The following is a 26229-nucleotide window of genomic DNA, read 5'->3' as shown; positions in this document are numbered from 1 at the left end:
TCCCTCATTGCATAGGAACACCATGAGAGTCCACCATGGAAGCAGGTAAGGGAGGTCAAAGGAAGTGTGTCTGGAGGCTTGTTTTCAATCTGATCAACAAACATATTCGCTTGTGTTCCAAACCAAACATAAAAACAACCTTGATACAATGATAAAACCCAAGTTGAGATAAACCTAAGAACCCCTTACAAAGTTTGGATAGGTTTATCCTAAAGGTTGTTGGAACAATCTCAGTCTGTAGGGACAAGGGTCACTGGTTCAAGTCCAAATCAACCAAAACACAAAGTGGGAACTAGTTAAGGAACCCCAACTTCTTCTGGGGGCTGGAACAATGGCAGCCCCTTCATTTGGAAACTTTTCCATTGGTGACTATAGGTTGTATTTGTTTGTGTGTGTTCTTCGGACCAATGTGCGGATTTGCAAATAACAACAGAGTGAAAAACAGGGATCAATATAGGATCTTAATCTAAAGGTGTGCTGTCAGATTTCCCCCTTTTACACCAAACCGGATCCGGTTCAAGATCCGATCTTTTGCTTTTCTGGTTCTAGTCTGTAGCACCCCTTGTGTTTCCACCGCTCAGAGGCCGTGGAGAAGTGGAGCTGCGTCGTTGCGTCATCGTTTGCATCATGACGTAACCGTTTACCTGCCCTCTTATGACTGATTCATATTCACTGTCTGACTGTCACGCAAGCAGCTGATGCATACCCCCCCTCCCCATAAATGAAAGACTTTCAGTCTGAATTGACGCTGTTTGGCATCACAACGCTGTTATGAAAGTGTCTCTGGCATTAGACAGGTGATGTTAGCATAGCAAGCGAGGGTACTCTCACTATCTTCACTACTCTGCTATCCTTATAGAATTCTGTCTGGCATAATCCGTTTTCTACCGGCATATTTTACCGGCATAGTTTTCATTATGATTTCACTTCTGATGGCAACCTGTGTAGCCCATGTATTGATTCCATCCGATAGCTGCAATAACACAAAACAACAGGAACATGTCTGCCTGCTCTTCACAATGATCAATAACAGTGAACGGATGGTGATTAAAGTAAGGTCAAATAAACAGCATCACACTGAGCCTGGTTAGTGTTGCCTGACTTCATAAAGTGTGTGCTTTATAAGTGTGTGGTCACGTTGTAGTCACTTTGCTCAGCGATACTTCTTGTTACTACTTGTACTCGCTGTACTCGCCATGAATTGTTATTGCTCAGGTTAATCTCCCCCCTTCGAAGTAAGCGTGACGTATTGGTTCGTATTGGATCTTAGATCTTGCCGGTCAGCCGAGTGGGGCCAGAAAGATCCGGTTTCTCGGCGCTTAAAGCCAGCGCTGCTGTGGTGGAAACACGAAAAACCAGATCTTTATCGGCTCCGGCTCCGGCTCCAGGTTGGTGGAAAAGCCGCAATAGAGAGGGAGGGGAAGCAGTATATTCACACGGGCAACCAGAGGCAAGCATGCTATACACAAACAAATGTTGTGTTAATCTTTGAAAGAAATCACTGATGGTGGGATTGTTTTTAGTCTTATTTTACTCTGGACAGCTTTCTGGCACAATCTAAATAAAACATGGTGTAACAATGTAATTACGCCTCAATTCTGGATCAAAGCTGCCAGACCATGTTGACAGGCCATTCCAAAGGCTCCACCAATTGTTCCATTTGTCTGAATTTAGAGGACACGCCGGTGCCTTCTGTCTAGTATGCCATTATCAAACACTGATCTATTTTTAGCCTCTGTGAGGCCGGGGGCGGGGGCCGGAGCTCGCAGTGATGTGATGGTTGTGTCCTCTGAACAACATCTCATTTGAGGACGTGGCAATGGACAACTTCTGGGTCTCAAAAGTGAGGCGATCTTTAACTTGCACTATTTCTAATGGCCATCGCTGCCGTGCCACCTGTCAGACAGGATAGAGCTGTGGGAATATGATGTACATTAAAAATCATTTTCATCTGAGAACTTTAACCCTTTCACAGTGTCTTTTCAGTTCAGCCTTGCAAGGTAATCGTAGTATTTTGGTGCATGTTGCTCTGGGATATTGATGCAAAAGATGAAGGACTCCTGACCCTGCTGATCAGGAGAAGACTCTTCTGACAGCAGCATCACTGACTGAAACCACCCAGTGTAAACACAGATAGAGGACAAACATGCGACCCAAAACCGGCGAGCCACAGTGTCCAACCCGGTCCGCAGGATGAGTTTAATACATTTAAAAATGATTATATTAACTGCAATTTTCACAGCTTTTATGTGTTTTGTATGTATACAGTGGGGCAAAAAAGTATTTAGTCAGCCACCAATTGTGCAAGTTCTCCCATTTAAAAAGATGAGAGATGCCTGTAATTTTCATCATAGGTATACCTCAACTATGAGAGACAGAATGGGGGAAACAATCCAGGAAATCACATTGTAGGATTTTTAATGAATTAATTGGTAAATTCCTCGGTAAAATAAGTATTTGGTCACCTACAAACAAGCAAGATTTCTGGCTCTCACAGACCTGTAAGTTCTTCTTTAAGAGGCTCCTCTGTCCTCCACTCGTTACCTGTATTAATGGCACCTTTTTGAACTCGTTATCAGTATAAAAGACACCTGTCCACAACCTCAAACAGTCATACTCCAAACTCCACTATGGCCAAGACCAAAGAGCTGTCAGAGACCAGAGACAAAATTGTAGACCTGCACCAGGCTGGGAAAACTGAATCTGCAATAGGTAAGCAGCTTGGTGTGAAGAAATCAACTGTGGGAGCAATTATTAGAAAATGGAAGACATACAAGACCACTGCTAATCTCCCTCCATCTGGGGCTCCACGCAAGATCTCACCCCGTGGGGTCAAAATGATCACAAGAACGGTGAGCAAAAATGCCAGAACCACACGGGGGGACCTAGTGAATGACCTGCAGAGAGCTGGGACCAAAGTAACAGAGGCTACCATCAGTAACACACTACGCCGCCAGGGACTTAAATCCTGCAGTTCCAGACGTGTCCCCCTGCTTAAGCCAGTACATGTCCAGGCCCGTCTGAAGTTTGCTAGAGGGCATTTGGATGATCCAGAAGAGGATTGGGAGAATGTCATATGGTCAGATGAAACCAAAATCGAACTTTTTGGTAAAAACTCAACTCGTCGTGTTTGGAGGAGAAAGAATGCAGAGTTGCATCCAAAGAACACCATACCTACTGTGAAGCATGGGGGTGGAAACATCATGCTTTGGGGCTGTTTTTCTGCAAAGGGACCAGGACGACTGATCCGTGTAAAGGAAAGAATGAATGGGGCCATGTATCGTGAGATTTTGAGTGAAACCCTCCTTCCATCAGCAAGGGCACTGAAGATGAAGCGTGGCTGGGTCTTTCAGCATGACAATGATCCCAAACACACCGCCAGGGCAACGAAGGAGTGGCTTCGTAAGAAGCATTTCAAGGTCCTGGAGTGGCCTAGCCAGTCTCCAGATCTCAACCCCATAGAAAATCTTTGGAGGGAGTTGAAAGTCTGTGTTGCCCAGCGACAGCCCCAAAACATCACTGCTTTAGAGGAGATCTGCATGGAGGAATGGGCCAAAATACCAGCAACAGTGTGTGGAAACCTTGTGAAGACTTACAGAAAACGTTTGACCTCTGTCATTGCCAACAAAGGGTATATAACAAAGTATTGAGATGAACTTTTGTTATTGACCAAATACTTATTTTCCACAATCATTTGAAAATAAATTCATTAAAAATCCTACAATGTGATTTTCTGAATTTATTTTTCTCATTCTGTCTCTCATAGTTGAGGTATACCTATGATAAAATTACAGGCCTCTCTCATCTTTTTAAATGGGAGAACTTGCACAATTGGTGGCTGACTAAATACTTTTTTGCCCCACTGTACATTACTGTATATACATTTACACGGCAGGGGGATAACTTAACCTTCTTCTTAATAGTTCCTACTTTAGATTGGATGTTGGTGTGTCAGTTGAGTTGGTCAGGATTTTAATCACTAAAACATAAAACACTATATTGTTCAGTTCCAGATATCGACTACCTTTTTTGGTAACACTTTATTTGAATGGGTGTTCATAAGACTGACACAACATTGTCATTACCATGACATGACACCTGTCATAAACATTAATGAATACTTATGACAGTTGTCGTTAAGTGTCATTCGGTAAGTTATGTCACTTTTGATGCAAAGGTGACATTGTTTGAGATGTCCTTGTTATGACAACTTGACATAAACCAAGACAACAAAACCTGTCATAAACATGTCATAGCAGACCTAACTGTCAAACTTAAAAAAAACGTTTAGCTTGATATCTTAATGAAAAGGACAACATTTATGACACAATTGTAATGGTTTTGTGACAGCGAATGTCAAAACCATCCATATATGACGGTTTAATGTCGCGCTAAGATATCAAGCTAAACGTTTTTCTTAAGTTTGACAGTGGAGCGTCAAACGTCATTAATGAAAAGTAAACTATCATGTCAGACAAATAAGAAGTTAGACTTTAAACATCCACGAATTAAACACTTCATCCAGGACACACCCCCCCCCATCTAAGACACAAATGGATTGGACACTTGAATTACACTTGAGAGCTTTGTCACTGTAATTGTTGCAGGGCCTGATCCGGCTCGAGGAGCTGACACAGATAAGGAGATATATGTTATGATGCGATTGAAGTGATTTGAATTTGAATCGATGTCTGTACTTACAGTACCGCGGACTGTACGCAATGCTCTGAGCTGCTTTGCTCCGGTTACTTATGTTGTGGCAGATATTTAAGCTTTCTTGCCACAAATGTAATAACAGTCTAATTGCTCTGAAGATGGGCAGTGATTCTATTCATTTTCATGTTCACACAGTTGGCGAGTTTGCCATCCGTCGTTCCTGCATACGGCAGTTTAGACTGTATTTCCTTTATCCTGTAGTATGACTCATAGCTTTAAACTACCCACACAGAGCTCTGATTGGTCAGCAGGCAACTCTTTCACTGAGTTGATCTCCTGTCTGGAACATAACCTGCTCCGGAGCAGGTTAGGGGTTCAGCATAAGTTACCATGGAGATCTACCCCAGTAATAAGTGAACCAGCGTCTTGGGACCGAAAACCCAGAGTTTACCCTGTAGTTACCTCGCTAACCGCAAATCCTGCTTCGTTGTAGGCCTCAGGTACCTTTATCACCCAGTGCCCAAACATGCCTTCAAAATAAAAGAATAAAAACGACTTTAACTCACTTCAATAATGACACTAACTAAGAATACTTTCACTATAGACAAAAACAGCAAGAAAATAAATGTTTAACTATTAAATAATATAAAGGAGTTTATAGCTCCAACACTGAATGAATAATGCTCTCCAGATGCTAATGTTGCCTGTATGCTAGCCTCTTTAGGAGCTTGTTGTTTTGAGCCAACAGTGGCCTCTCCGAGGTGGTGCTCCACAAATTCATTTATTTAGGCCTGACCGTAGTGATCTTAATGTCATTTTTTTATCCATTAATTCTTGCATGATATTGCGTCATCACAAGAGTCCAGCTGCCGTTAAGGGTCACCATTGTCTTATATGAATTGAGTAGGGGTCGATTGGTTGTGGCACTAAATGATCACATTCCAGGGTGTTAAACATTCAACTCTCACAGAGATAGGAAATGTTTTTTCAGTGATGCTGTTTCATGATACATGATGGCCCCAGTTTTTGGTTTTTTTTGCTTGAGAAAACTGTGCACTACAAGCCGAGTTTGTTGCTGTTCGTAGCATCCATTATGTTTTACCAACAATGAAAACCAGAAGATTTTGAAGTCCTAAAAATGTTTGCAGAGGTTGTGGATATAAAGAAGGAGCAGTGTGCTACTGGGTGACAACCTTAAAGATGTACTGTTAATTTATTATTTAGCTTCATGAAGGTTATGTCTTTAGGCAACACTGCTGCTGGGAGATAAGGACACTGCACACACCTTGCTTGCTTGGTCAGGTCCAGCATTTGGTAAAACACAGACATTTCTCTTTTGAGTTTTCGGCCGATAACAACACTGCAGCAAAACATGCCACCTCCTTTCTGTTCATAAGACCACTGCACTAAGATAAAGCAAAAAAGGTTGTCTAACAAAAAAATCAACATGAAAAAACAGGCAGGCCAAATTGCTATGTATTACTTGGTACCAATATTTTACTGTTTGCATCAGTTCTCTAGACTGGAACTGTCTCATAGTATTATAAACCGCTGAGCAGTGTTTTGGTGCATAGGCTAATGAATCTTGTTGAACCAAATTTGATGCATAAGAAATCTGGATTCAATAAGTGGATGTTATAATGAATCTCTGAGGTTTCTGGCAATATCGAACAAACAAAAGAAAAAACCAAACAGTCATCTGCAAATAAGTCTTATTTGGCAGCAGTCATGTAATGTCTTTTGGGAAAAGTTCCCATACTTTGATGACTTTGGAATGGTATTTAGCAGCTTGAATTGAGATTGTCGAGGCTGATGATAAAATAATTTGATTCTGATTGTAAACATAACGCCTTCTGGAGAGAAATTACATAGGCCCTTGTGCCCTAGTGCAATGCATCCATTATCATACAAATCCATCTTGAGGTTGTAAGCTCCTCTAACACCTGTTAGCTAAAATAAGATGGGGGCACAGCCTTTGAAAAACCCAATCATAAAACTCTATTATCAGTCATTATTTCTTACAAAAATCGTATGCAGCCAGCTCATTTTTAGACAGTGAAGATACTGTAAACAACCCAAACCATAAAAACAGTTGAGGCTAAAAACTGCAGCAAAGTTAGTCCAAATGTTGCAGAAGGAAAAACTGCAATAGCCATTTTTAAAATGAATCTATTGACCTCTCACCACAAGATATCTATATGAATATACAGTAGGTTTATGGACAATTTTGAGTCTCCTCTTTACACACATGTAACTATTCACACTATTCTAATCACATTTGGGGCAACAATCATGGATCAAACGCATCATTTACAGTGGTCACATCAGCAGTTGGAGCTAGAGAAAGTGTGATTGGTGAATGATGTTCAGCCACAGCCTTACACAGCCAGCATCATTTCACCGCACTTTGATCAATAACAGCCTATTCTTGCATTTTAAGTGCTGCCAGGTTTACTCACTGAAACTCCCAGCAACAGGACCAGCTCATAACCCTCTCTGAACACTGACGTAACGCTTTCATATGGAGTTTAAGAGAGCCGAGCGTGCATTCTTTTCTTTATTGGGGTTAGTTTAGCCATCATGAGCTTTCTGCTCTCCACAAATATAAAAATGAATATTCAAAAAGTATTCTATGGTGTTTTCTGACAGACAAAACTAACATTTTCTGTCAACAGCTGAAATGACCGGACTTTTCTGCAGATTGATATGACGCAGAGCATCCTTCTTAGTAACAGTCTGCTCTTCTTAGAAACTGTCTGTTAATAAAAAATAGCAGACCTCGGGAATGTCCAAATTAACCAAATAGAATTGTGTATTCAACTAAACCATTTAATCAAGAGAATTAAAGACTCTACACCAAATAAGTAATTCCCTTTGAAATTGATCGGCAATGCATTATTTTATATATCTAAAATCCTAAAAATGTTTATATGTATCTGTAGTTAGTATCTTCAGATATTTCTTGAAGACACACTTTAATAGTAAAGTTATCCTAGAGTTTTTGGCTACACTGCATTATTGTATTCATCACAGATTCTCAGCAGCATTTGCATCTGATAATGATTCTCTTGAGCGTCTGTCTCACCAGGTTGGAGGCTCCTCGCACCGTCTCTGGGTTGAGCATGACGATCTCAGTGGTCACATGACCCTCCACAGCCTCCGTCATCTGCTCCACGGTGCAGTTGATGGACGGGTCCTTGATCTTAAACCAGTTGTCTGCATACCAGCCGATGAGGAACCACACGTACTTCTTCCCATACAGCTTCTCCTTGTACACCTGCAGAGGGAGGGAGGGAAGGGAGGGAGAGAAAAGAGAACAATGTGACGCATGAACAAAGAAACTCATATTTGATACATTTAAAGAAAGAAAAAAGAGGACAAGAGTAAACAATGATTTCTCTGAGGACCAACAGGAAAATGTCAAAGCGTCTGCTTTGATTTTGTTATTTTAACTGTCACTTTGAAAACACCACAGTGACAGAGACTAAAACGTACGTCACAATGATAGCAAGTTTATTTATAGGAAAAGCTTTCATGAAGCATAGTCAGGCAGCAGCCTATACACCAACAGTGAAACTAATGAGCATACTACAGTTTAAAAAAGCGGAAATAGAATCTGAGCTGACAGAAAATGCTCTGTTTTAGGACACAATGTAATCCTGATAGTAATCCTCAATTCATTGAAATGTAACAGTAATCTGATTACATATGTATCTGTTTACACCCCATGCCTGTATATTGGTATCTTGATATCTTGGTGATTATTATATGGAAATGTTTTCCACGTTTGGTCCGTCACCGAGCAATTCGAGTAGAGGGATTTTATACTCAAATGATGGCCATTAGTGCATTAAACTACAAGTTTAAAAAAACATGAATGTCATGAATAACACTTATAAGATGTGTATATCATATATGACATGTCCAAAAGATCCTTACAATGCTTAGGACACGCTGTATGCTTTTGGAGAGGTGAAATTCTAAGTTTAAATACAGTTTGTTGTCTGTAAAAAATAACCATGTACTATCCACAGCGTTCTCTAATGACAAAGCAGAAAAAGCTAGTGGAGTCAGGCGGATCAGTATGAACGGGACCCTTGTTGCGTGTTTATGATTCATTCCAATTATTTTTTACAATTGTAATGTATATATCATACAATGTTTACTAGTTTCTGAATATTTCTGTTGCCTATTCAGTATTTTTCTTGAAATTGTGTATTATTTAGATACCCTAGTTATATAGGGTATCTAAATAATTTTTCTATTGTCATTTTATGTATATATGTGCTGTTAATGTTCATTTTTATTTGTATTATATCTGTATGTTATTGTATCTTTTAGATATTGATAAATAAATACATTATTCATCTTTAAATTCCTGGTAACTAAGGATAACACCTTACCTCACAGAAGACTTTCCTGGCCTCCGTCTCATAGAACAGGCCGACAATAATCCTGGCATCTTGGCGCTTAGAAGAGAAAGATAAAAGGACAGTGTCACACACCGAGGGGAGATTTAAAATAACACACACACACACACACACACACACACACACACACACACACACACACACACACACACACACACACACACACACACACACACACACACACACACACACACACACACACACACACACACACACTCTTACGTTAAATGCCCTGCAGTACACTTCCTCTCCACTGGGGGATATTCTAACTGTTACCAAGGCCTATTAATCTTGCACAAAACTAGGCCGGCATGCTGTGCAAGGTCATTGTTAAGTGTGTGTGTGCCAGGAAGAGGCACACTGACATGTTTCAAAGGAAAAAACGGAAGGATAAAAGCAGCAGGGCTAAGAAACAGGTTGGGATAAAACCCATTGCTCATATTTGAAATTCAAAACAATAAAAAAAACACATGCTGCTGGGGCAGTTTTGCCAAAGGGAGCTCAGTCCTGTTCATTGCTGCATAAACAGCCGGGTGTCAGATATTTTTATGCTATCGCAGAGATGTCAGCCATCATGGAACGAAACACGGTTCACAAAATGTTTAAAAAGAGTGATGGATAGGAAATCCCTCTGTTGTAATGATGGAATCAGCTAGATACAGACAGCCTAAGATACTCTCACTTCAGTTGCTTCAACCTCGTCCTTAATCTAAGTGATTGCTCTGATACGACTGGTTATTCTGCTACTATTTACCTAGGCAAAGAAAAACACTCACTTTTAGTGGGCTGCTGTGACAAATCCTCCAGCTCAAAGCTAAACACAATGCACTGATCTGAGATAATCCTCCATCCAAACACAACGCAGGTAGAGGCAGGTTTCCAAAGAAAACTATTTCATAATATCTTGACGATTCGTTCTGTACAGCAGTCATAAACAAACTCCACTTCAAGTCTTGAACTTCTTTTGTCGGAATTTGTCAAATGCTGTTTTTAAGGTTATTAATGAGAGGTCAACTTGTAAGCCTTGTAAACTTTTCTAAATATTTTACAAAGTACTTTCTGAAAGCTCTTTTCTTTTGTTTTCCACTGAAACTTTTTATTTGGGAATTTTGAATCATCTATAAGCAATATTGACATTTACTTTGTTCCTGTCACAAGTAATTATTTTGACCAATTTACGGGTCAGCAGATCGGGTTTTCTCTTTGCTTTCACTTTGTTACGGAAGTAAACAAAGGAGTCCATTGGAGGCGTTTCAGGCAGGGGGGATGTGTGTGGGAGAGAACCTCCCTCTGGAATGAACACAGGGATTTTAGTCTTTGCAGACCATTTATATGCACACAAACATACTGGAGAGGGGAACCCCAAGAACAATAACAGGGCCTCTTTAAAGATCTTGCTCAAGGACACTTTGACAAGTTGTCAAGTGGGGGGATTGAACTGCTGGCGTCCAAATTTGCAGATCACCCTGCCCAACGTGCACGATAACTGTCTGAATGCTCAGAATAATGACGGTGTGAACATTGACAGTTCCGTAACAGCTCATTTCTTTGCAGAGATGTGTCAGTGATAACATGGTGAGGCTTCTGAGGGCCTTTAGTATTGTCTCCAGCCTGAATCCCAGATCTGCACGTAGCTGGAGCCTCTTCCTGTGTGACTCCACACTCTGGGCACCACACTGCTTCTCTAAGTTCTGGGCTGTTGTTGCTAAGCATCCAGCCGCTCTCTGTGCTGATTGGAGCAGAGCAGACCCGGCTGATTGGTGTTCAGCTATGAGTAATGAGAATAGGTGAGGGGTGGGGGGGGGTCTGGCACCTTGAGGTTTTTGACAGCCACAGCAGGATCGGAGAGGAAGCTCTGACGAACGCTGATTTCAATCCCGGCCTCCTTCACCCTCTCCTCCAGGTCGTCCAGAGTCTGTGAGACACACATAATCATGCATGAGGGACAGAAAGAAAAATAAGAGTTGGGGAAATAATAGAATTGTTAAAAGAAGAAGAAGAGGGTTATAGCGCCGTAGCAAGAGTAAAGTTGGTAGTTCAGACGGATTAGAAAGCAGGTGACAACAGGTAGAGAGAAACAAATCAAAGGGAGGGAAGATGATGAAGATAAGGGAAGGGGAGGAATAGGACATGAGAGAAGTAAATGAATACTTTTGGAAGAAAATAGGATTGAAACACAAGATAACTTGCTGAGATCTTTAAAGGCAGAGTATCACGAAGCTATCGAAATGATGTTCAGAGGAGGGGTCTCGCAGTATGTCTGTTTAGAGATGAGTTTAAATAGACATGTAACGGGATTAAGAAATCAGGATACAAGAAAAGGTAACTGTATTCCCTTACAGTTACATAACAAATCAGATTACTGTAACATTACTAGAATGTGTTGATACTAGCAAGAATACAGTATAAAGCATAAAAAGATATAGTGTGTCTTGAAGGATCAGCTGTTCTCTCTCCTCTCAGCTGTTCTGTTCTGTAGGCTAATACTGTAAGAGTGAATCTACTGCCTGAATCTGCTTCATGGTTTCTCTTTCTTTGGTTCATTTGTTCTGTTTTTAATTCAGCAGGTGAACCTATATGTTGATTAAATAGTGTGTGTGAGCTTAACTGTGTGTTTTAAACTGAAACAGAGCATTTCCTGTCAGCTCAGGTTTTATTTCTCTTCTTTAAGCTGTAGTATGTGCTCATGTGTTTCACTGTTGGTGTGTAGGCTGCTGCTGAATCTGCTTCATGAAAGGCAGCTTTTCCTATCATACAATCATTTTGATCCTAAATATCTTGCTTTCTCCTTTTCTAAGCTCACATTGATCTGCTGTCTTACATAATACAGTTAAATAAACAACATCTTATTGATATTTATTTACACTGCTATTTATTTACAGCACATTTGATATTGAGGTACTTCAAAAGTAACAGAACGTAATGAGGTTACATTACTTGTATATTTTAATACTCAGGTAACTAGTTATTCCAACAGAATACATTTTTAAAGTTAGGGTTAGGGTCAACACTCTGAAAATCCAATCACTGAGCCAGGAATACATTCTGGAAATCTGACCGTGAAAAGGAAATCTGTGAAATTACATTTTAATGACGATAGATGATCGGCTACATGACTCACTGATGTGAAGACTTCTGTGGTTTGCTGAATGGTGGCTATCTTGGTCCACTTCCACTTCTGGAAGAGCTGCACTCGGGTGGGGTTGTGCAGCGTGGCAGACGGATGGGTGCGAAAGAAGGTGGGGAAGCGCTGGCGGTTAGACAGAGCCGGAGAGCTGGAGCCGTACGACAACTGAGACAGGGAGACACAAAGCACCAGGTTATAGCCAGTGCCATCCTGATGACTGTAACTGCTGCAACATAATGATAGTGAGAATACAGCATGTTACAGCAAATATTAGTAAAGAATAGCAAGTTGTTATAAAAGGCGGAGTTCAAGTCTTATGAACGAATCATTAAATCCTAATATTCCTTAACCTTTAGATCAAGCAAATTCTACTTTCAGATCCACAAGCTGCTTTAATCGATATTTATATATGACTTCAGAGTCATATCAAACCCACAGAGAGCTGTGGAGCCTCTTTTAGAGTTTTGGTTTTAAATACAGATCAATTCTTGGTCCGCCCCTATTCTCTAATGACACAGCTATATCTCTCTTTAATTGATTTTTGATGACTTTTTATTATTGTTTTTATATGTTTTACATTAACTTTAAATATATTAGAAACAAAGAAAACTAAAAAATATGAAAGAAATAAAATAATATTCGATTGAAAACTCTTAACATATTTAAAGTAAAGTTAAGATGATAACCTTCCTCATAAGTCCTCATAAAAATCCAACTGTTTCACGTGCACCTTGGCCATTCAATTCAACACAACAGAGGGAAACGTATACTTTAAGAGTTTAGCCTGTTTATAACTAATGCAGCAGCACTCACAATGGTTTGGCTTATTTGTAAATATATCTGAATTTTGGTTATTTTTAGATTGTATCTTTATTGTGTATTACACTTATGCTAAGTTGCTTTGGATAAAAACTTCTGCTAAATGTACTGTTTCCCGGCTCTACCTATTGCTTCAATGCACGCTTCATCAAGGGCCGAAAAAAACTCACCAAAAAACAGAAGGATGATTTAAAAGAAATTCACACAAATATACACGCCCACACCCATGTTCATATATATCCACATAGACGACTTGTTAGTTTTAAATAAAAATTGTTTCTTGCTGTCGCACATTGTGTCGCCTCCAGTCATTCTTCATGGTTTTTGAGCCCCCCATGAAAGGTATTTTAAATCTGAAACAAATTACTCAAATGTGCTGTATTATTAACAGTTTTCCTGCCAAGTTTCTGCATTTTTAAGTAGTACATTATGACAATGACAAGGAAATGTGGGTCACAGACGTACTGTAGAGGTAGATGAAGAGCTCTTTGGGACATAAAAATAGCAGTGCGAATGAAAAATGAAGGAATACGACTGGAACCTTTTTCAGTGTGAGTGCACTTTACTACGTTGCCCAAAGAGCAGAATGACATTAATACCGTAATTACAGAGCAAAGTTCTTCCAGTAGGAACAGTTAGGATTAATCTATAAAAAACCTACTCATTATAATTTGGAATTTTTGGACAGTACATCGGGGCTCATGGTGTCATCATTTATCGTCAAAATTGTGATTTTTAACTCTTCAAAATGAAAAACTGGGACATGATGAGCGCTTTTCTGTATCTTCATGAAAAATAGAGGTGTTAGGAAGTTGTTCAGTTTTCTCAGCAGCTTTTTGCTTTTAGCACTGACATGGCCCTTAGTTTGCCCAATGCCATGGTGACAGTATTCAGACTAATGCTGTTCCCACACAGTTTGTGTCTGTAAAAATGAAATAAATACAAATAAAAGGACAGTAAGCATGTAAAAAAATATTTGATATGTAAAGAAGCTTTCAATTAGTGGCCTTCAATAGCTGTCTAACTCCGTCACGAAGTAATCTTTCCATATCTATACTCACAACTAAACACCACATTGTTTAAATGAAATGACATACACATGACATACAGCACCACTGACAGCAGCACAGTCAGCTGCAAACCTGATCCATTAGGTCAGTATAGTGAATGTATGAAATACAAAATGTAGATGATCTGTAGGATGATAACTATATTGTATTGATATAGAATTAAAGAAACAGTGTTTTTTGAAAGAACTCTCTGTTCAGAGTCATTGATCAATAAAATCAACTGGTAAAATCTAACTTCATCTTATCAAATAATTCCCAATAGCTGTAGATGAGGAACACTGAATGTGTTAACTCCCGACCCACCTTATAGTTGCCTTTAATTTAATGTATTGAGCCTTTTTATTTTACTCTCAGGTTTATTGATTTGTTTTTTTTTTGTGAAGCACTTTCTTTCACCTTCTTTGAGTATGAAAAGTGCTCTTTAAATGAAGTTGGATTGATTGATTGGTAGATAATAGGTTCATGCATAAATATCAGCTAATCAGTATTACAATTGTAACAAGTCATTCTATATTTTATTCCAATATCTGTGATATCCATCAGTTCACTTCAAGCGTAAAAATTGTTATTTATGTATTTTGTTTCCCCCTTGGTGCTCTCTGTGGCATTTTCACACAGAAGTACACCAAGATCACTTATCAAGGTAACACTGTGGGCAACCTTTGTCTTTCTGTGATCCAGAGATTCTCAATATGGAGCTCATCTTTGCTGTCATGTTGACTCTGACTGGTCAGGCTAACTGCCAAATTCTTCTTCTGTTGTTTGTCTGTCTGTGTAGGAATGTAAATACATCTCTTTCTTTGTACCAGATATCTTTTCCCTAGAAAGACATACCCAGCAGTAGCAACATTATGATCCCATTCATCCATTAGATGTAGCTTTTTATCTAGTGCTATTCAAAGCTGACATTAGGCCGGAGGCGGGTCACACCCTGGACCAGTCACCTGTCAATCACAGAGCTTAAAGCCTTCACACCAAACCATGAACTAGTATTGACAGAGTGGGATGTTTCATCGCCTTACACTCCTGCGTTGTTGCCAGAATCTCGTAGCTGAACACATCACAACCATTACAACCTAAGTTTCTGCATCTGTGTGAGAGCAGTCAGCTCTCCAGAACAACAGGCAGCGGTATTCATTATCCAAAAAGGCAAAATGGAAGAAGGACTGTAGATATACTGTAGAAGCTATTGTTGTGATATACTCATGAAAACATTTTCACACCACTCTCTCTTACTGTCTTGCCCTCTTGACTTTGGTAGTGTGTCCGTGGGAGGAAGAAAACCCACGCTGATACGAGGATAAAATGCAACACAGGGCTACCAAGATTTTAATTCACTGTTATGTTGCAGCAAGTGAAATCTATACAGCACTGCAGTATCCAAGACATTCAGCTGCCAACCTGATGATACGACAAAAATGTTGACCTTCAATCTTTTGCCTAGTTTTTGCCCTTTGTTCTGGTACTCAGTAGACGTAAGAACTGCCTGATGATTGATAATGGTATTTGCTAAGGCCAATCTTTGACTATCAGAGAGGTCCAATCCCCACCCAGGTTCAGATCAGGCATTCTGTTCCTCCAAAACCTTAACCCTTCAGGATACTCTTTCATTGCTCCATTTTTGCTCTTTCTTCACCCAGAGACTCTGAACGGCTGGGTATTCCGAGCTGCTAATGCATGAGCACTAACAGTCATCAGAAACCTGCTTCAAACAACTCACAGTCACATAGAGACAGCCCTCCGACTACCCGGGGGAAATCCAACAAAGCGTCACACAGCGAGCATCTTCTTAGCATTCCCACAACTGTCCGGCCCCTCTCACCCATGGGAACTCTGTTAAGGCGAGAGTCTAGCCCCTCTCCATGAGTTAGGTTCTAAAACTTGTTCTTTGCAAAGAAGTAAGCCGAGCTATGTCTGCTCCATAACGCTTCACGTACAGCCCCAGCACTGAGTTTCAAAAACTTCGTTGTAATGCCTTTTGTGGCGCAAACCTAAAGAGAAGGACCAGCTTAATGGCTTGCTTGGCCCGGGGGGTATCTTGAAATCACAGACTTACCGGTCAGCAAGAAGATATGTGGTTGAGGTTATCGCTAAAGCAAAATACTGGGTAAGGCCATGGAGAAGGACTTTTAGCCTCAAGGTAGTAGCAAACCATTAAGATGACTTAGAGAGGGCAAACAGGGCTTGGCTTAGGATGCATCGAGCAGGGAAGAACTGTAGACTGGGACTGAAGACGATCCAAAGCACTTTGAGAAACTCCTGAACCTGACCAACACTTTCTTCATAAAGGAGAGTTTTGAGAATTCGTAAAAGACTTGTTCATATACCTGACATTCACTTAGGTGGGTAATCAAAAAGCTCAATGAACCGGAGATCCATCCTGCGATGAGGAAGACTTTGGACATTGTTGGATGACATGCCTTTTCAAAATTCCTTGGAGATAAAGGATAATGGCTGTTGAGTGGCAGTGGTGATTCCATAGGATCGTCCAACCCTTGATCCAGGAGGAACTTTTCAGATTCTGTTCTTGCCCTATACTCAAAAAGTTTTAAATGTTTCCATCGCTGTTGTCCCTAGCAAGGCTTGTACTTTGCGATGGATTCTACCTTAAGCTTCCCCGTGCATAAGAGATTCGCTCTTTGCTCACTGCAATACAGGGAGCAGAGCTTTACAATGACCACAGGAGCGATACTAGCTCAGACGTCCGGAGGGAGTTTGGAACACCATATCAGCTGGCCCCGGGGAAGACCCCGGAAATGTTGGAGAGATTATTTGTTTTATCTTGGCAGGAAAATGTTTGCTGGGCAGAGGGACGTCTGAACACCATGATTAGCCTGCTGTTTACCCGACAGCAGATAAGCGGATGAGAATAAAAGGATGGATGAATGTTTTGGAGATTAAACAGTACGGTGAAAGATCTTACCACTATGAGGTTCCACATGCGGGCAGCTTCAGCCACCAGCGTGGACACGGAGCTGCAGCCTGGCATCAGCACGATTTTAATGGGCTCCGTGTACAGAAGGTCATAGAGCAGCTTGGTGGCCTCACCTGGATCACACTGTGGACACATAGACACAGAACAATCAGTATTATAGACACACTATACCAAACATACCAAACAAATAGCCTTGTAGAGTCTAATGATGTATGTTAGTCTAATGAATTTACTTTGGATAAGCATGGTAATCAGACTTGCAGCTCTACCTCATGGATTGACATCGAGTTCTTTGTTATTGGTTAAAGCTTAGAGTCAGGGTTGGCTCGGGCTTGATTTGAACCAGCCCCTTGGTATGCTGCTGTACCGCCGCACCTGGAAGAATGTTGATATCCACTTGGATCCACTTTCTTTTTCTTTTTGGACTGTCTATGTTGTAAATGTATTATCTTTTAAATCTTTAAACACAAAATCTATTGCATGACTTCTTCGCTGTTGCTCTCCACCAGGTTTCTTCCATTTTTCCATTAATTGTGCGGTTTTCTGGGGAGTTTTTAGGAGTCTAAACACACTGTAAACGCACCTGTGACAAATGTATAATTTGTGATATTGGGCTATATACAGTATAGTATATATATACAGTGGGGCAAAAAAGTATTTAGTCAGCCACCAATTGTGCAAGTTCTCCCATTTAAAAAGATGAGAGAGGCCTGTAATTTTTATCATAGGTATACTTCAACTATGAGAGACAGAATGAGAAAAAAAAATCCAGAAAATCACATTGTAGGATTTTTAAAGAATTAATTTCAAATGATTGTGGAAAATAAGTATTTGGTCAATAACAAAAGTTCATCTCAATACTTTGTTATATACCCTTTGTTGGCAATGACAGAGGTCAAACGTTTTCTGTAAGTCTTCACAAGGTTTTCACACACTGTTGCTGGTATTTTGGCCCATTCCTCCATGCAGATCTCCTCTAAAGCAGTGATGTTTTGGGGCTGTCGCTGGGCAACACGGACTTTCAACTCCCTCCAAAGATTTTCTATGGGGTTGAGATCTGGAGACTGGCTAGGCCACTCCAGGACCTTGAAATGCTTCTTACGAAGCCACTCCTTCGTTGCCCTGGCGGTGTGTTTGGGATCATTGTCATGCTGAAAGACCCAGCCACGCTTCATCTTCAGTGCCCTTGCTGATGGAAGGAGGTTTTCACTCAAAATCTCACGATACATGGCCCCATTCATTCTTTCCTTTACACGGATCAGTCGTCCTGGTCCCTTTGCAGAAAAACAGCCCCAAAGCATGATGTTTCCACCCCCATGCTTCACAGTAGGTATGGTGTTCTTTGGATGCAACTCTGCATTCTTTCTCCTCCAAACACGACGAGTTGAGTTTTTACCAATAAGTTCTATTTTGGTTTCATCTGACCATATGACATTCTCCCAATCCTCTTCTGGATCATCCAAATGCCCTCTAGCAAACTTCAGACAGGCCTGGACATGTACTGGCTTAAGCAGGGGGACACGTCTGGAACTGCAGGATTTCAGTCCCTGGCGGCGTAGTGTGTTACTGGTGGTAGCCTCTGTTACTTTGGTCCCAGCTCTCTGCAGGTCATTCACTAGGTCCCCCCGTGTGGTTCTGGGATTTTTGCTCACCGTTCTTGTGATCATTTTGACCCCACGGGGTGAGATCTTGCGTGGAGCCCCAGATCGAGGGAGATTAGCAGTGGTCTTGTATGTCTTCCATTTTCTAATAATTGCTCCCACAGTTGATTTCTTCACACCAAGCTGCTTACCTATTGCAGATTCAGTTTTCCCAGCCTGGTGCAGGTCTACAATTTTGTCTCTGGTCTCCTTTGACAGCTCTTTGGTCTTGGCCATAGTGGAGTTTGGAGTATGACTGTTTGAGGTTGTGGACAGGTGTCTTTTATACTGATAACGAGTTCAAAAAGGTGCCATTAATACAGGTAACGAGTGGAGGACAGAAGAGCCTCTTAAAGAAGAAGTTACAGGTCTGTGAGAGCCAGAAATCTTGCTTGTTTGTAGGTGACCAAATACTTATTTTACCGAGGAATTTACCAATTAATTCATTAAAAATCCTACAATGTGATTTCCTGGATTTTTTTTTTCTCATTCTGTCTCTCATAGTTGAGGTATACCTATGATAAAAATTACAGGCCTCTCTCATCTTTTTAAATGGGAGAACTTGCACAATTGGTGGCTGACTAAATACTTTTTTGCCCCACTGTATATATATAATTTGATTGATTCATATCATTCATTTAAACCAACTTGTGTTAAGAGAGGCTATTTTGTTTGGCCTTAACAATAACATATTGAAAGAAACCCCTGTCATTTCCAGTCAGTAATCCGATATCCGAGATTTAACAACCTGTATATCCATCTTGCATCTGTCCACACCTGTTGACTACTTTAAGACCATTTCCATTAATGGGTAATCAATGAAAGCCATCTCTCATAAGTAAACTGGCGTATGCCTTTTATCTATTTAGACCCAGTGCAGTCATTTCAATTCTTTTTTCTTAAAAGCAACTATTTTTCATCTTAACATTTTTAAAAATGACTCCGGTAAGGTGAGTTGTTCAGAAAATTCAGAAAAGTTAAAATTCTTACCATTTAGATTATCTATTATATATCTATTTCCAAGGACCTGCAGACACTCTTAGGGGTTTAGAATCAGTTTGACAGTCTGTTGGGGTTTGTTAAGACACAATGGGAGCAATAGACTGAGAAATGTGTTGAAATGTTTAAGGGTGTAGGTATGCTAGGTATGTATACTGTTCAGTTGAAGAGATGGATTAAATGAATTTGGAGGAAATGGAATACAGGATTGGAGAAGACGGCTAAAATCTGAAGGTTTTGTGAATTACTACATAACATAACAGAGAGCCGAGGCATAGCCGCAGTGAGGGGGGGCAATGTGAGGCACGTTCCAAGGTCACCCCCATCTCCGGAGACAACATGTCTCTGTGTAGAGCTGGGGAAAACATTTACCTACAAGTCAACCCCATTATCTGTATCTTTCCATTTACAGCCCATAGTCAATGGAAATCAATAAGCTATTTAAATGATAATGGTGGAGGTGTTGTGGCCATTTATCATTTAAAGAAGCTTGTGTTTGGATCACTTTTGGGAATGATTAGGGTCCTTTGTCATCAGGTCATATTACATCATTGGGTCATATTACTCCACACAGAAGAAACGAGAAAGCTCTTTTTTTGAGAACCATTCCCTGATTTTGAATAAGAAAACAATGATTATGCAAATCCATATATAATCAGCTAAATGAGAACAGGGTTCTGATTGCTCAAACCTATTTTGAGAAATTGGCGACCAATTCTTGGTTTTGGTAGACATGAGAGGCAAACACCTCATTAAAAGTAGGGACAGAAAATAGTGCTCTTGAATACATCTGATTTCCTAACAGCAAGCAAATAGAGCAGGCACAGTCACCGTTTAATTGCCTTTTTAAATTAACTGCATAGTCTCAACATGATTACATGGACATCAAAGCCAAAAAAAGTAATATCACAGGGGAGCAACAAGAAGTCCCTCATGAAAAAAAAAACTCCTATTCAAAGTAATGAAGCCAATAAAAAAAAGCCCTTTGAGGTTTGACTATAACATGCATTCATATTAAAGAGTTTGGATTGAGTGTAAAATCATTTATGGAAGGAGGGATTTTCTATTCAATTATGAAGCACTCTACACATCTACACCTCCTTTAAGTTATAAAAAATGCGAAGAAAATACTCCCACTGAATGTTTGGAGCAGTCCTGTCAGGGGGTAATGAGGTAGGTCAGAAACAGTTTCAGTTAAAAGCACAAGCATTTAAAAGCGGGCCGCACTTAATTTGTTGCTGCAGTGTCTGCCAACATCCTCACAGCATGTAAACTTGGACCCAAACTGTTTCCTAGCAACCAGCTGCTGAAAGCATCTACATCCTGTCTGAGGTGAGATCTATTCCTGTACACATAATGCCACAGAGTCAACAGCTCGGTAACAGGCGGCGTCAGGAAGTTGCCCACTTCAGCCCTGAGTTAAAGAGATTGGTTTGTAAAGAGGCGCGTTGTAATCCTGAGCTCTGCGGTTGGCTCGTTGATTAACCCTGGCACTCCGGGGAAATCACCAACACATTCAAATGAGAAACAGTAGCCGCCCCCATCCCCCACCTCCCCCCATCACATCCTCACCCCCTGTGAACCTCTGGGACCTGCCGTCAACGTCCAGCCCTGAAGTGACTGCACATCCACCAGTCTGATCTCAGGGGAAGGCTGGAGAGATGTGCAGTAACTGACTGGTGACGCACTTTTTTTCATTGCCTCTCGGGCATTGCAGCGTGCGGACCTGTACTGAGATCAACGGGAGATCCATCATATAGCTGTAATAAGCTATGGTGGAAAGTGGATACAAGCTCCAAAATGTCCATGTTCATCACTTTGCGGTCAACTATTTTAAAAAGTCTGTTAGCCACTTGAATTTCCAAGATGGCCGCCATTTCCAACTGAGGAAACAGTATTTTAATTTAGGTGATTTTGGTATTGACATTTTAGACTCAAATTTACAATTAAGAAACTTCTTCAGAGCTTTTCTGGGTCACTTTAAACACAACATGTCACAGTTAATACCTTAAACACTAGATTATTGCAAAGATCATTAATGATTTTCTAACTCCAACAAGAAATACAATCTTATTTCCATGTTTAATAGAAATGAAAATGATACAGTATTATCCTAAAGCTCCGGAAAATATTAGGAGACCACTTCAGCATTATAATTTTCCCTTGTTTTATTATTATAGATTTTTTTTATTATTATCTATTCAGCAGCACTATCAGAGGTGATGTGCAGCTGCCCTGGCAGAGCGGCCGGTTGCTGGGTAGGTCTATAGAGGTCTCTAGAGGTTTGTAGTGGTCTGTAAAGCTCTGTGAATGCCAGCTCCGGGGAGCATTTTGCTAACTGCGCTCAATATGGAAATACAAATCAACTCAGTTCTGTTCAAGTTCTATTGCATTCTCCAAGCCCTCTTCCTACAGACTGCCTCTGAAATACGTTGACTGTAGTTGGATCACATTTCAGAACATGTAAGATGTGTGTTGTTGATGTGCCACCAGTGTACCCAGCTCAATTAATAAACACATGGATGAACAACATGCCTGAGTGTTGAGTGATCTGGGTCTTTGATTCATTATTTAAATTAGTGATTAAAATAATTTCGGGGAACATTTTAATATAGGCTCTTTAAATATGACAACTCGTGAGATGTAGGGCACACACTCTGTTGTCTTGTGGTTTGTCTGTCCAACTAAGGTACGGACAAAAACACTGAACACTATCCAGTAGGGTATACAACAAAGCAGAGCAATACTGGTTGATAGTGCTCCTGTCATTAGACTTCAACAACTTGAAGAAACATTTCTTTATTTCCATCTCCTGATCTTTACATTATTATTTCTCTTTGTTCTATTTTAGTTTCAGTCTCTAATGTGTTTCATCCATGATGTTGTTTATTGATCTATTTCCTGCACAGATCACGTTTGAATTAAAGTTTGTTGTGTTGCTTTCATAATGTTCCGAGGTTGAGTGAAAGCCGAGGGAAACTGTTGGGGCTAACAGTGAGTGCGGTGAGCGGACAAGAAGGCATGAGCAGGGAGCGCGGGGCTGTTTGAACACGTGCGGGAGGTTTAGCTGCACTCTTTAAACAAGACCACACATGCAGATGTTTTGCTGCTCTGTATACGTACAACAGTTCTCTGGGCCTACAACCATAGTTATTATCTGAATGATATATTTTAAAACACACACATGAGGTGATGTGCAGCTCGCCTGGCAGGGCGGCCGGTTGCTGTGGAGGTCTCTAGAGATCAATAGTAGTCTGTAAAGGTCTGTGAGCAAGCACAGCACCGGGGAGCACTTCTAACATTTGGCTAACTGCGCTCAACATGGCTCTCTCAGAACGGACCAGCTTAAATCATGCAGCCATCAGCTCCTGTTTGCGCTCCGACACTAGGTGCATGATCTCGCCGTTTCCTTCAAGCCAAATCTTTGTTTTGTTTGAACCGCAGTTGCCCTGGTTACTGTTGTCATGCCAACTCCAGGCTCTTGAAGTGGGGATCCAATGCAGAGCAGCTCGAACCAATCACTGTCAGAGTGTGCGCACACGTGTGTGTGTGTGTGTGTGTGTGTGTGTGTGTGTGTGTGTGTGTGTGTGTGTGTGTGTGTGTGTGTGTGTGTGTGTGTGTGTGTGTGTGTGTGTGTGTGTGTGTGTGTGTGTGTGTGTGTGTGTGAGAGCGAGAAAAAGGCTGAATGTGAGAATCAGACTAGAATCTGCTCCAATTTCTAACGACATTTTTGGAGATGTGAGTCATGTGACTGCACCAGCACGATGTTCACACTGAAGTATATATAAGCAAGACAGCCATGTGGTGGTCACCTGATTCAGTGTGAATACTGTTGATATCGTACTTAAAGCAGCATAATGTAGATATGGACATATGGACAGGTAGCCTACATATTTGTTATGATTATAGTACTTATGACCAGAAATAAGGTAACAAACAAAAAACGTTTAAAATGAATTAGCAATCCAACAGCAAAAATATCAACTTAGCGAGGCTGTAGCCAAGGACCAGTGTTGGGAGGGTTACTAGCAACATGTTAACAGTAATCAGATATCTCAGTAAGACACTAGGTAACTAATGTCAGTTGATTCTTTTCCGTTACATTTGGATAACCTCAATATCAGAAGCAAAGAGAACAGAAGGGAAATAGCAATAGGATTGTTTTACTTAAGTGTATTATGTAAGACAACAGAAACCTGTGAGCTTAGAAAAGAAGAAACCAACACCTCCAATAATCTGATTACATCTCTTTGTATGTAACTACAGGAATACAGATTCCTTCTCGTCTTAACTACCCCCTCACCTGGTATGATGTTTATAGAGGCTGCTAAACCTGTTCGATTGATTGTTGTGAGGTTAAATGGTTACATAACGATGTGTTGAATGTGAATATAGCATCCAGTACAGACTGATTAAGGATGTAGTGTGGAGAACGTTGGTATGCGATGTTGTACACAGCCAGTGATCCTGAAGATGAAAGCTTGGATCTATCTCCCTCTCACAGATGTTTAGAGAGAGAAACCCGGGGCTTTCAAGATTAAACACATCAAAAGGAATGTTCAAACTGTGATCTGCGAGGAGTTCATATCTATTAATGAAGCATTTATTTGACAAATTGCATGTGAGGAGTAACAAACATGGGTACTGACCAGTCAAACAGAATGATGTTGGAGAAAATCATCCCATAATCGCAGATGTGTGATTATTTCGAACCATTAGGTGTTGTCTTCACAACATGTTATCAACCCTGACCCTGAATCATGTCTAACACAGCATGATGTTCTTTTTATGCGACTAAGTATCAGTATTGCAAAGAGAGCCGATATTAGGACGTATGCCGGTTAAAGCCCGTCTGCTCTGTAGATGTCCATCCTGTCCCTGTTGGTTACACTCAGCTTGTGACAGCTGCTCCTCTGTGGTGAGGACTCATGTCTCATGTTACTTTGACAGTCCATGTTGTAAAGACATGATAGTCAGGCATCTGTAGAGCATACCTCTCAGATCAGTCCGGTGACTCACACAGGTCTGCTGCTCTTTGCTGTTACCCGGGTTGTAAAAACCAGTAAAAAATTGTAAAATGGGGAATGCAGCTTAATACGTAGCTGGGTACCTTGCAACATCCATAAAAAAATGACCACAAAACGGTCGCAATTGAACTTACAGAAACAGCAACTGGAACATATTCATAATTCAACAGTTCACAGGAATGTGAATAATGAACATATCCATGTTTTTCTAACTATTAATTGTTTTTCTACCAGAGCTCTTTACAACTAAAGCAAGATTAGCATTTGAAACTATGTATCTTACCTTTATATTATTATTAAAGGGGGCCTTTTCTGCTCATTGTCAGGTTGAAATGAGTATGTAGTGTCTCTCCTGGGACATGTCTCCATGCTTTAATGTTCAAAAAGCTCTTTATTTTTCTCATACTGTCTGTGCTGCAGCACCTCTTTTCACCCTCTGTCTGAAACCAGAGCCCAGTCCACTCTGATTGGTTAGCTGGCCCGCTCTGTTGTGATTGGTCAACCGCTTAGAAATGTTCGCCCCTTAGCATCACCATCACGTACAAGGTGTTGGAATGCTGGCCAAAAAAAAGCGTGAGTGTTACATAGTGATTTCACTATGTTCCTGAAGTAAAATAAAATAGAATGGAGGTGTTTCAGGCAGGGGGAACACAGGGATTTAAACCTTTACAGAATATTTGCATGCATTAAAAACTATGTAACACACTACAGGAAAGGGAAACCCCCCAAAAGCATAATTGGGGCCTCTTTAACTGATTAAGATCCAAATAGCATTCAGCAATTCTGAGGAATGTCCTCACAAGGCCAATACAAATCAACTCAGTTCTGTTCAAGTTCTGTTGCATTCTCCAAGCCCTCTTCCTACAGACTGCCTCTGAAATACGTTGACTGTAGTTGGATCACATTTCAGAACATGTAAGATGTGTGTTGTTGATGTGCCACCAGTGTACCCAGCTCAATTAATAAACACATGGATGAACAACATGCCTGAGTGTTGAGTGATCTGGGTCTTTGATTCATTATTTAAATTAGTGATTAAAATAATTTCGGGGAACATTTTAATATAGGCTCTTTAAATATGACAACTCGTGAGATGTAGGGCACACACTCTGTTGTCTTGTGGTTTGTCTGTCCAACTAAGGTACGGACAAAAACACTGAACACTATCCAGTAGGGTATACAACAAAGCAGAGCAATACTGGTTGATAGTGCTCCTGTCATTAGACTTCAACAACTTGAAGAAACATTTCTTTATTTCCATCTCCTGATCTTTACATTATTATTTCTCTTTGTTCTATTTTAGTTTCAGTCTCTAATGTGTTTCATCCATGATGTTGTTTATTGATCTATTTCCCTGCACAGATCACGTTTGAATTAAAGTTTGTTGTGTTGCTTTCATAATGTTCCGAGGTTGAGTGAAAGCCGAGGGAAACTGTTGGGGCTAACAGTGAGTGCGGTGAGCGGACAAGAAGGCATGAGCAGGGAGCGCGGGGCTGTTTGAACACGTGCGGGAGGTTTAGCTGCAC

General features: G+C 40.6%; 1 protein-coding gene across 2 annotated transcripts in view; it reads right to left on the bottom strand.

Annotated features, from left to right (window-relative positions):
* The window catches only part of gabbr1b (gamma-aminobutyric acid (GABA) B receptor, 1b), a 179545-nt gene that overhangs the window by 57830 nt on the left and 95486 nt on the right, over window positions 1–26229 (bottom strand). For both annotated transcript variants that reach the window (XM_063900078.1, XM_063900079.1), the window contains 5 exons: window positions 17026–17160; window positions 12208–12378; window positions 10900–11001; window positions 9060–9125; window positions 7742–7933 (listed from right to left, as the gene is read on the bottom strand). In XM_063900078.1, coding sequence (XP_063756148.1) covers window positions 7742–7933; window positions 9060–9125; window positions 10900–11001; window positions 12208–12378; window positions 17026–17160 — 666 coding nt within the window. The remainder of the gene's footprint in view (window positions 1–7741; window positions 7934–9059; window positions 9126–10899; window positions 11002–12207; window positions 12379–17025; window positions 17161–26229) is intronic.

Source organism: Eleginops maclovinus, chromosome 13, assembly GCF_036324505.1.
Source record: "Eleginops maclovinus isolate JMC-PN-2008 ecotype Puerto Natales chromosome 13, JC_Emac_rtc_rv5, whole genome shotgun sequence".
In the NCBI taxonomy this organism is placed as follows: domain Eukaryota; kingdom Metazoa; phylum Chordata; class Actinopteri; order Perciformes; family Eleginopidae; genus Eleginops; species Eleginops maclovinus.
This window is presented reverse-complemented; position numbering and strand designations above follow the sequence as displayed.